The following is an 11,337-nucleotide window of genomic DNA, read 5'->3' on the forward strand; positions in this document are numbered from 1 at the left end:
TGCTAACATTGGTTATGGAATCATTGATTCTGAACTCTTTTGGCTGAAATTAGCTAACAGATTGAACTTTTTATTTTTAAAAACATTGCTCTTTACAGAATTAATACAAAAATGCTTATGTAGAAACTTTAGCAAATATAGCAAGGTGTAAAAAATTTGTTACCCATAATTCCCCTTCCCGAAGATAACCACCATTAGTATTCCAATGTATTTTTCTATCTTTATCTAGTTTATATAGATGTGTAGGACATATGTTGGGGGTTGACACCACACAGGTGAGACTACGGTCTCAGGTGCTTTGGAAGGCCACTCCAGTAACATGAGGGCAGGCTTTACTGAGACCTAGCATGGGTGGAGGAAGTTCCTTCTTCAGAACCCAGATCTCCTAATGAAGTATGGTGAGGACGATGATTGGATTGGGGGTTTTGTGAAAAGCTGTCCTAGTACGTTCCAGAAAGGTTCCTTGGGCACGCACTGTGCTTTCCAGAGGCAGGCCCCCGTTACCCCGCTGAGGTACCGCACCAGGGCTCGGCTGCGGGGAGGGTGGTGATCTCCGTGAGGTACTGCATCCAACGCCAGTGTGGAGGGCAGTCCCAAGGGGGAGTCCCTAAGATTTGCAAGCCTCCAAGGGTCAACCAGCAGTAGTTGATAAAGTCCTTATTACCAAGAGGAGGATAAAGACATATGAGAAGGTGCTCCATGTTTATAATTAAGGAAATAACAAACCGTAACAGTGCATTTTCGCATTTTAGTAAAATCAGATTGTACGGTTAATCTGTTCATTTCCCACAGAATGCACAGCAGCAGGCAGTCTCTTTTCCCTCAGAAACCTTTAACATGCAAACCAATGAAGTCTGAAATAATGGAACTCTTTGTGTAAGCATATGATTTGGGTTCTGGCTTTAAAATGATTCAGAGCATCTCCTTTGCAGGACTGAGGGAAGGCTGTGCCAGCCAGAGCTAGCCCCTCTGAGGGACCAGGTTCCCTCCAGCTCTCAGGGGCTGTGAAACCTGAGTGCCACTGTGGGCTGCTTAAGTAAATGTTCGCCAGAGCCCCTTGGGGCTGGAGCGGGATAAAGATCCAAAGGGAAATCCTTGAGTTTCCTTTACCCAAAACTGCCATTACCTTGTGCACCCTAATCTATAAGAAGGGGCAGAAACTCCTTCGAAGGTTTGACCACCTGCTGTGCAAACCCGGGCCAGGCTGGCTCCCTGTGGCCACATGGGCTGGGACTTACTGGGAAAGGAGGCAGCTTTCCAAAGACAACAGCTGCTTCCTCACAGCTCCCTGTGACTAAGAGAGCAGGATGGGAGTCCAGGGGCTGGTAGAGATGACACTCGTAGTCTCTCAGGGAGTAAGGCTAATGACACTTCTTACCCCAAAAAGCTCCCAATGCTTAGCAGGTGTGTACCATGTTCCCTTCTAGTCCACTGTTAAGGGAAAAAACTGGAATTAGTAATAAACTATGGGGCTCAGAAGCCCCAAGATAAATGTCATTCACTCAGTACTTAAAGCACTCAGCACAAGAAACCTTTTGTTAAAATGTAAGGGTCATCTTGGCCCTAAAATATGTCTTTGAAATTGAAACCATATAACTGATACTCTGTACCTTTTGGAAATGTCATCCTGGTTACTCAGCATCATGAGTCACATGCAGGTGATTACCTAAGATTTCTTCTACAACCTGAATGGTGGGGCCATTTGTAGGAATATCCAAGGACAGTACTGTGGGTGGCCATAGGTTACAAAGTTACCATGCAGCCTGGGAAAACAAGAAGGTGGACCTTACTGGTTTCTTTCGAGCAACTGTTCTGTCCCTAGTCCTCAGCCCCCGTGGACCAATTCAGTTCACAGCAGAACTGATCCTTAAGTTCTTCAGATTTAAAAACGGAAGGGTGGCCAAAAGAGGCAATTTAAAAAAGATCTGAAGCCTTCTATACTCGCCTTGAGGAACAAGAGGATGGTTGAGGCCCAGAGCCCAGCTGTGTGGGGCCAGGTCCATCTGCGCCTCTGCTCTGCACCAGGCCTGCAGTCCAGGTGGCAGTGGGGGAGAGTGGTGCCCGCAGCAAAAGACAGGCCTTTCCCCTGGGACAGCAGGGGACCAGTCCCAAGATCTCACCCCATTCCCCATCTCAGCAGCAGTGTGTTCCGACTCCACTATGGCACTCTTCCTTGGTGGCAGTCACACGTTGAGGATCCGGGGAGCAGGAGCATGAAAGATGGCTGACGGGTTAGGGGTGAACTTCTTCCTCCCCTCAGTAGCCTGAAAAATGAAATGTGGCCCCGTATCAGTGTGCCTTTCCATCAACTTTCCCTCTTCCCCCAGTTCCAGGAAGAAAATTCCCTCCTCCTGTCCTCCCAACAGTTGAGACTGCTGACCTAAAGGGTCCAAGGGGAAACATATGCAGGGGGCAAGGACTTTCCATTCTGCTGAGGCCTGAATCACCTCCCTCCCATCTCTCACACAAACGCTAGGGACTTGGAAGGCTCGTCGCTAGTCCTCACTGGTAATGGGTAACATGGATTTAGGAGGGGAGGGGACACTCAAGCCAGCACTAGGGAGATGCCCACCTGGCTGGCAACAAAGGACCATCTTGGTTCTCTGTTGGGGGATGACTGGGTGCTCAGTGCTGTCCGTGGCTATAATGACATTTTGCACCATCCAATCTGACTCAGTCCCTAGCCTGGGGAAAAGGCCTCTGTTCCCACACCCGGTGCAGCCGGGAGCCCAGCCCCTTACCCCACAGCACCAGTTTAGCCTGACCTGGAAGCTGACCCCAGGGCTGCCGTCCCAGCCGGAGCTGTGGGTTGTGAGGACCGTGGCGGGTTTTGCCTTTGTGGATCTCGATGGCTTCACTCCAGTCCAAGCCTGGAATTCCTGTCTGCAACAGAGAACACAGACCCCCCTTGCACAATGTCAGTCATCCCTCCTGACTCTTCAGAGGCCACTGCCATTGCCCCGTGCTTCCTGGAATGTCCTGGCCAACCTCCACTGCTAAAATCCTGCTTTGGATCCAGATGCAAGCACCTAGTAGGTGCTGGGCATCAGAAACCACATCCCAGCCCTTCCTTCAGTGCTTCCTGTTTTGTCTCCAAGCCACCCAGAACCTATGATGGTCGGTCCCCAGCTCACTGGTGGCCCTTACATCCACAGGATGCCAGCCTAGACAGCACCCAGCGCAGCAAAAGTCTTCCATACCTGGTTCCAACTGAGAAGGAAAAACAAGAGTATCATGTTTATGTTTTAATAATTTGTCTTATTAACTCCTACAAAGACAGGACAGATTGGAGGGGTGACTCAAAAAACTACAAGCCGGTCTGGCTCTTGCATGGCACCGTGCACATGGGTACATCTGCCTGCGTACGGGAAGGAAGGTGGTGGGGAGGTTGGGGGGGCGGCTCCCGGGACAGAAGCGACAAGGCGGGCACAGATTAGCTCCATGTTCCCGGAGTCCATTTTTTGATAAAGATTTAATTCCTCAATTCCTCCGCACACAAAAAAGCCCTCTTTAATTCTATCAACTCCCCTGCTAGAAAGCTCAAGAAGGCAGAGACCTCCTGTGTCCATAGGAGCACCTGGCCAAGGCAATGTTCTATAGGAGAGAGTCCAGCTGGCCAGGGGCAGCACCCACATGTGGGCTGGGTCCATTCTTGTCTCATCCCACCCACAGCCCTGGCTGGGTTTCAGGCCCAGAAGTCAACAAAGCTGCCTCTTCTCCTTGGTGGCAGCAGCACAGCTGGGCACCACTGGGCAGGCCGCTCATGGAGGGAGCAGCTGCGCCTGGCCACGGTCAGCACTTGGGGGTGCCAGGAGGCAAGTGGGGCCAGGGTCCTATCACATCACTTTGGCTTCTGAAGCTGCAAGGTTCCAAAGACCAGCTGCCTGAGCCATCTGCCATTCTGTTTCTCCTGCGGAAACGGGTCCTCCCCTGGGCGTGCCCTTCTGTCCCCAAACTGAGCTGAGCCTTGGGCCTGGCAGCCTAAGCCTGCCACCCTACGGTGGCTGCAGGGGTCCCAACATGGAAAGTGACCAGAGCCAGGAGTGAGAGTGATGCCCATGGCTGCTCCTGGGGCAAGGCTGGTGCTGGAGACCAGTGAGAAAAGACTGCAGTGGGATGGAGAAGGGACCTCAGAAACCGGGTGACTGCCTGGGAGAGAAGGCAGGCAGAAATGGCTCTGGCAAAGAATAAGAACACAGCCACATACACCGTGCGCCTCCCCTGACCAGGCTCCGTTCCCATCCAGCTCGTCTGGGCCTCAGCTGGACCCTGGCGGTGGCAGTCCCACTGAGGGTCAGGGGCCACCTGTGGCAACACCGAGAGCCCTGAGTTCTCAGCCCAACAGGGCTTCAAAGCCATTCGTTCCTCTGATCCTCAGTTTCCTCATGAAAAAGGCTACTGACCCACGTGTACAAGGTTATGATGAAACTTCGTGCTGGGCACTTCAATGGTTGGCCCTTTGACTCACCAAGGAAGGATAAAGGAGGATGACTGAGGAAAGAGGTCTTCTAGAGTGGGTGGAGCTAGAACCTGGGCCAAAGGTGCCAATGGCACCGAGAGAATTCCAGAGGGGAGGCTCTGGGAACTTCTCAGGAGAGACCCAGGCTGGTTGTGAAAGCAAGATTCCCTGCACCCATCTGGCCAAGCAAGTGAGGCAGATCAGCTTTCACAGGAGCAGCAGGGGCTGGTGAGTGGCCACAAATATTCTGGTATTTTTGGATTCCCTGGATCTGTTACTTTTCCTACTGAATTTCTTCAAACCGTTTGCTCAGATAACATGCATCTTACGAGGAAGAGTCAGGATGGAGTTGCACACGTCAAGCCCTAGAGTGGGGAGGTGAGGGGTCCCAGAGGTCAGCTGGCATGGTGTTGGGGAAACCAAGTTCAGCAGTGGTCGTGGGTCTTGGCCAGAGTTGGGATATGGGGGCCTAGGGAGCCAAGCTCTGGCTATTTCTGTTTTACAAACAAGGAAAGGGTCAGAGAGACCAAGTGACCCGCCAAGTTTATACCCCAGGAAACCAGAGCTCCAGTGAGTCCCAACTCCGGGCAATACCTTTCCACCACTGCAGGACACCTCAAGAAACTAAGGGGCTCAGAGGCGGCAACATCTGGGGGGTGAGGTCTTGGGGAGATAATCTATGGGAGGAGGTCCTGAGCCTGGTGCCTGGTACGTGCTAAGCAGAGAATAACGACTGGTACCTTTGGCGTTACTGGAGCTGGGAAGACCCAGCAAGACGTCCAAACCCACCATCTGCTTAAGACAAGTGAGGGGCCGCTTCTAAAAGCCCAGTCTTTGCCTGAACGTTCCCAGTGAGGAGGAGCTCAGCACACCCGAGGCAGCTCACACCACCCTCCTTCCATGCGAATTATTAGAAAGCTCTTCCTTTCCCTGAGCTGAAGCTAGCTCCCCACGGGCTCTGCCCCGGGTCCTGCTCCAGGTCTGGAACATCAGCCATTTGAAGGGGTGCACACCCAGGCCCTCTGGCCTTCCAGACCTCTCACCATCCAGGCCCCTCCAGCCGGGCCTGGCACACAGCAGTCAGAACCATCCACAGCCTGGCTAGGGCCTGAGCTGGACTCCGTGTTTGCCCTGACATTCCCCTGTGAATTTCGGCAGCTTGGCTAGAGCATGCATCAGTGAACGCCAAGACCCATCCTGCAGCTACCATTTCCCTATTAAGTTCCTGAAGAACTGCATGCCCAGGAAGGAACCTCTGGGGAGATAGAATGTTCTACATATCTTGAAAATTACTGTATGGAAATTCTACCTTAACACCTTTGATTTTAAAAATAATAAAACTGGGGCGCCTGGATGGCTCAGTCGGTTAAGCGCCTGGGCTCTTGGTATCAGCTCAGGTCATGATCTCAGTTTGTGGGTTCAAGCCGCGCATCAGGCTCTGTGCTGACAGCATGAACCTGCTTGGGATTCTCTCTCTTCCTCTCTGCCTCTCCACCACTCGCTCTGTCTCCCTCTCAAAATCAACAACAGACTAAGGGAGAAAGTTCATACCTTTTTGCCCCTTTAATTCTGTTTATACTAATGACATTGATAAGAGTAAAGACAGCTATAAAGATGCTTATCACAGAAGTTATTTTTTCCTCTAAAAAACTTTTTTAAAAGGTAGTATGTGTACATGTTTAAAAATAAACAGTTCTTCAGAGAATGAAAAGTCACTCAGTGCCCTTCCACCCCTGGCAACATCCCTTCCTTCTCCCCACTCTGCCTCTCTCCAAAGATTCCTGTTTTTTCACATATCCATCCAGAGATAACCTATGCTTATTTGAGCAGATAAGTGTATATCAATACCCTTTTTAAAAACACAAATAAGAAGCACACTGTTCTGGGTTTTGTGGGTGTTTTTGACACATACCCATCCAAGATCTTCTGCTATCAGTACATTCTAGGCCTCCCAGTAGCCCATCCTCTGGGCTATAATTAACCAGCCCCTACATCAGTAGGGCAGTGGGACTGTTTCTATCTTCTGCGGTACAATGTTGCAACATACCTTATACTCCTTAGCTCCCACCCCACCTTCAAGGATACTTGTATGGAAAACTCCTGGAAACGAAGTACTGGATCAAAGAAAGTGTTTTTAATGGTCCCAAATTAGAAACATCCCAAATATTCAATGATACGACAGATTAATAACTGGACATATCAATACGTGGATAGTATATCCCTAGGATAAAATACTGCACGATTAAATTCACGTTGTAAAAGAACATCTAGTAACATGCACAGACACCCAAAATAGATGGAAAAATGTGTACAGTAAGGATCTAACCATAGAAGAATTACAAATGGATATACACACTCAAACGTTAAGGATTAGAAAGAACTACCAGTTTGGGTAGGATTAAGGGAGTATTAACTTGTTGTAATGTCTATAATTTCCAATTTTTCTATGGTGAGTTTATGTTACTTTTGTAATAAGAGAAAGAAAAAAGGAAGCCCTCAGTTGTCCAGGGGCAGAGCTAAGGTGGGGGCAGGGTGGATCCACAGATCTGTCCTCAGCGAAGGCCAAGTCACTGGCTCTCGGGCACTCAATGAGATCCCGAGGACCACCTACTGGGATCTCCGTGTGGTCCTCACCACCAGTAAGCCCACAGTACACTGGCCAGAGGGAGCTCACGCAGTTGGCCTGCACGCTCCCTTGCCTATGATTAGGCCCACTTGGTGGAACTTAAAGCAGATTTTAACTCAGTCGAAGGCAGGTATTTCTTACAGGGCTGCCCGAGAGGAGAGCGGGCTGTGAGCGAGGTAGTGAGCTCCCTGTCAGCAGAGATGCTCGCTCATTCACTCAGGCTGGTCAGGGAGCAGCAAAGGCGACGCCTCCCGTGCTCTGGGACCAAAGGGGATGGCCTCCGAGGCCGCCTCCCGGAGTGGTGTGCGATGGGGGCTCCAGGCGCCTCCTCCCTCCCACCCAACGTGGTCCTCAAGGCTCTCGGCTTGTTTCCTCCCACCGCCGGGTCCCGACTCCAAGCACTCCCCTGCCTGCAGCCCCATACCTGTACGACGTGGTCACCGCTGCAGCCGCGTCCGCGTCGCCGATGGGGAGCACGTAGACGCCCCGGCTGGGGGCCGTGGGGGGCTTGCTCCTGCGGCCGCTCGCACCGGGCCCCCGCCCCTGCGGCGCATCCCTGGGCCCCGCGGGCGCCCACACACCGAAGTCCCGCTGGTACTGAGTGAGTGGCACGTCCCGGCCAGGGTCCCGGGCGCCTGCAGGGGACGGGCCCCTGCGCGAGGCGCCGCCGCCCGGGCCCGGCTCCTCGCTCTCAAGGTCCGAGTAGTTGTGCAGGGTCAGCGGCACCGCCACGTCGGAGCGGTCCAGCTGGTTCCAGCGCCGCGCCAGGCAGCAGAGGCGGCTGATGCAGGGCCACGCCATGCCGGCCCCGGTGCACGCCGCTCGGCTCCCCGCGCTCCCGGCCGCACCGCCCCCGCCCGGCGTCCCCGCCCCCGCGGCCCTCCCCGCGCCGCCGCAGCGCCGCCCCCTGGCCTGGGGGTGGCCGTCCGGGGAGGGTGGAGGGCTCGGCGACAGCGCTTGGCCTGGGCGACAGCCGCGGAAGAGCACGGCCGGATGGGCGCAGAGAAGAGGAGGGGGTTAAGGGAGAGCGGAGGCAACCGAAACTGCCTGGAGGAATTTACCAGCGTCCAACTTGAAGGTCTCATAATTTAATCAAGTTCCCTTTAATGCTGTCTTCTAAATCGGACCTGGCTTCGCAGAGAGCGAGGGCTGGGTGGCAACGATGCCTTGCTGACCGCAGTCCGCACCTGCCAGGGTGGCGGTCCTGCATTTGTGCTCGACTGCTCCGCGGGGAGTTGCGGGCGGGCGCACAGAACCGAGGTGCCACGATGCGGGGATCACAGGGCAGACGTGGGGCCATGCTTCCCAGAGAACACGTGTTTGAATCGGCCAGTGAGTCACTGTTTGCCTTTACGGTGCTAAATTTGTAACAACCAATTCAATTTTCATTGAGAACTGGCATTAGCCCTCAATTGACCTTTCCCTGGGTTTTAAGATTCCTAATTTTAAAGCACGGCAACAGAGGGTTTAGTAGTATAAAGCTGCCTACAAATCTTTGATCATTGTGCTTTAAAAATTCTCTTCCCTCCTGCAGGCATTCTTTTTTTATTGCAGAGCAAAGTTTGGGTAATCCTTCAGGCTAAAGGTCAGTCTGTTTAAAGCATGACAGGGCATCAGAACGAACTCCCTGGCCACACAATAGACTTCCTGAGCATTTGACCTGTGACCTCAACGTGCACTGCAGAGCAATGACTAATTAAGCTACTGAAAGAGCATGAATTACCCACAGCTCCATCTCAAGCATATACTTGGACAGTATCCAGTCTGCACCTTAGAAAAGAGAACTGCAGTACAGCCCTGACCAGTCAGGACTCCTCTCCCAAACCATCGCCTCTCTAAGCTTCCAGTCACAGCAGGTGACAGGGCAGCTGCCCTACCAGGCCATGACCCAAGAGAAGAGAAACACACTGGAGACACTGGGAGGTTACACACCTGCTCTCCCTGGGTGGGGTAAGCTGTCTTTGTGTGACCTCTGTGCTCCAGGGCCCGGGGTTAGCCAGTGGGGACATTTGGTGACTACAGTATTCCGTCCTGCAGGAAAAAGAAAAAAAAAAAAAAAAAAAGGCAGCTCTTCTATTTCTTCATTCATTAACCAAGAGCACTTCTATGTGCCTGGAATAATGCTGGGGGCCCCCAGATTTAGTGTAGTAGGGCAACAACTGGATTAAGGCAAGTGGAAAGAGGGTGGGGAGGCTGGCGTCGCCACCTGTAATGAGGGGCCCTGGGTCAGGGTGGAAATGCAGGGTAGGGGGTCGGGAGGTTCAGCAAAAGGCAGCAGAGATGGGACCGGGCAAGCCTCAGGAGCCATAAAGCTTTTCATGGGGGACACAAGGGAAGGACGGAAGTGTTTTAGCACTATGTGGCCAGATGGAGACACACAAGGAAATTTTAGAGACCAGCTGGAGAACAGTCTCAACAGTCCAGGTTAGAGACAAGGGACTGAACTAAGGCACAGGCACTGGAAATGGAAGGGGCATTGGATTCTAGAAATAAGAGATGAGGGAAGGAAATCTAGAATGGCCCTGTCTCTGGCTTCCAGTTGGTGAGACTGCCCCTTAAAGCCAGGAGTGGTATTTGAGGTGCCAGCCTGTGCAGTGGGGTCTCAGCACCTGCAACCATACCTGGCACGCAGAAGATGCACGTACTGAGGACGGAGGTGGTCTGTGGGCCTGGAGCTCAGAAGACATGCTCATGAAGAAAACTGAAGCCAGGGGAAGTGCAGGGAGAGGAGAGCTGCATCCCTAGGGACACCACACTTACCAGACCAGTAGAGGCGGCACGGCCTGAGAGGCACAGGAGCCAGGTGGAGCACGGCCTTCGGGTGCTCACATGTCAGCAGAGAAGCCAAAGTGAGCAAACACCCTAGTGGGCAACGAGCAGGGACCAGCGCCAAAGCTGTAGACAGTATGGCTGGGGCTTCCAGAGCTGGGCTCTGACCCTTCACAATGCCATTCACGGAGAAAATGGCACTTGGGCTGTTCAAAGCCTCCAGCACTGAGGTATGTTATGGACAGAGAAGTGATTTAAGGGACTTGACCTTCTCAGTGTTCCTTCCCTAACCGTCACAAAGCAGGAAGAGACAGGTTTTCATGGCCTGTGCTCCTAGCCTTCCCACAGCAAGACATAAATTTCACTGTGGACTCCATATGGAATGTCCATGTGATCTCAGCCTCCCATCCCAACTCTGAAAAATGCTTCTTGCCTCATCTGTATGTCACAGGGTTGTTAGCATAATGTAGTCAGAAATGTCAAAGCACAGCAGTGTGACCCTAAGCAGTTCCCACACGCAGCCACCCTGGTTCCTTCCTGGCAAAATGAGGGTTGGGTTAAAAAACAACTCTCTCCTGGATGTGATATTAGTTTAGAATAGAATCCTTTCTGCCTGGTAAAAAGCGGCACTTCATACTAGAGAAGAATCTGGGGGAAAAATATAAAGAATCGCCCAATCCTGGACAATTCCTATGTGCAGGCACATACTGCCATTCAGCTCTCAACACCACATGAGGTGGCACGACTCACTCCTTTCCCTACAGCCCAATGCTCCATGCCCAGCACCACACAATACAGAGGCTGTGCTCCTCTCCCATGCGAGGTGCAAGATCTTGCATTACCTTTCAAGGCCACTGAAAGACTGAAAACTCTCCTGTAAATCTTCTCAACAAATACTTTTAAATTCAAAAGGCATTTCTTAGAAGTAATTTTCAATCACTAGGGCAACAAGAGTTCTGCTATAGTGAAGCTGTTACAATGACCACTGTCTATTTCAGTAAGATGCTTCGATTCAAGAGTGTACGTTTTCAAATGTAAGATGCAGTCAGGCTCAGATTCAAGTCTGGGTTAAGTGAAGCTATTACAATGACCACTGTCTATTTCAGTAAGATGCTTCGATTCAAGAGTGTACGTTTTCAAATGTAAGATGCAGTCAGGCTCAGATTCAAGTCTGGGTTATCCGTGATAGTTCCTTCTAACTCTTAATTTAGCTACAATTTTAACCTAGAAAGCAAAGCCTAAAAATAGCTTTTTGTATATGCCACTCACTGCCAGAAAACATTACCTTTCTTGGGAAAATGTAGAAAATACTACAGCTGTTGTTTCAGACCAAGCCAGACAGGAGATACTCTTAACATTTTTTTTTTTTTTTTAAACCTGTAGACCAACCAAAGAAAGGGGTAGGTGAGTAAGCAGAAATGCAAGAAGGCCAAAGCACAAACACCTGCATTTGTGAATATCATGTCTTTCCCTGTGCACTCCT

At 51.6% G+C, this 11,337-nt stretch overlaps 1 protein-coding gene across 1 annotated transcript; it reads right to left on the bottom strand.

The window, feature by feature from the left end:
• MAP6D1 (MAP6 domain containing 1) lies at positions 1-7,886 on the bottom strand. The gene is made up of 3 exons (XM_047100283.1): positions 7,510-7,886; positions 2,766-2,883; positions 1-2,264 (listed from the first exon to the last, which is right to left on the bottom strand). The coding sequence occupies exons 1-3, from the start codon at positions 7,884-7,886 to the stop codon at positions 2,184-2,186; spliced, it is 576 nt and encodes a 191-aa protein (XP_046956239.1). The 3' UTR covers positions 1-2,183.
• Between the last annotated feature and the right edge of the window lie 3,451 nt (positions 7,887-11,337).

This window comes from Lynx rufus, unplaced genomic scaffold (assembly GCF_022079265.1).
Source record: "Lynx rufus isolate CCGP_SWC_20201006 ecotype Redwood Valley unplaced genomic scaffold, mLynRuf1.p SCAF_5, whole genome shotgun sequence".
Taxonomy (NCBI): Eukaryota; Metazoa; Chordata; class Mammalia; order Carnivora; family Felidae; genus Lynx; species Lynx rufus.

What these genes read in the sequence shown, in the direction of transcription:
- MAP6D1 (XM_047100283.1), bottom strand. Translation starts at nt 7,886, where the DNA reads ATGGCGTGGCCCTGCATCAGCCGCCTCTGCTGCCTGGCGCGGCGCTGG. An exon ending in GCGGTGACCACGTCGTACAG is followed by an intron (nt 2,884 to 7,509) that starts GTATGGGGCTGC and finishes TCTCTGTTGCAG; the next exon opens with ACAGGAATTCCAGGCTTGGA. An exon ending in GCCCTGGGGTCAGCTTCCAG is followed by an intron (nt 2,265 to 2,765) that starts GTCAGGCTAAAC and finishes TTCATTTTTCAG; the next exon opens with GCTACTGAGGGGAGGAAGAA.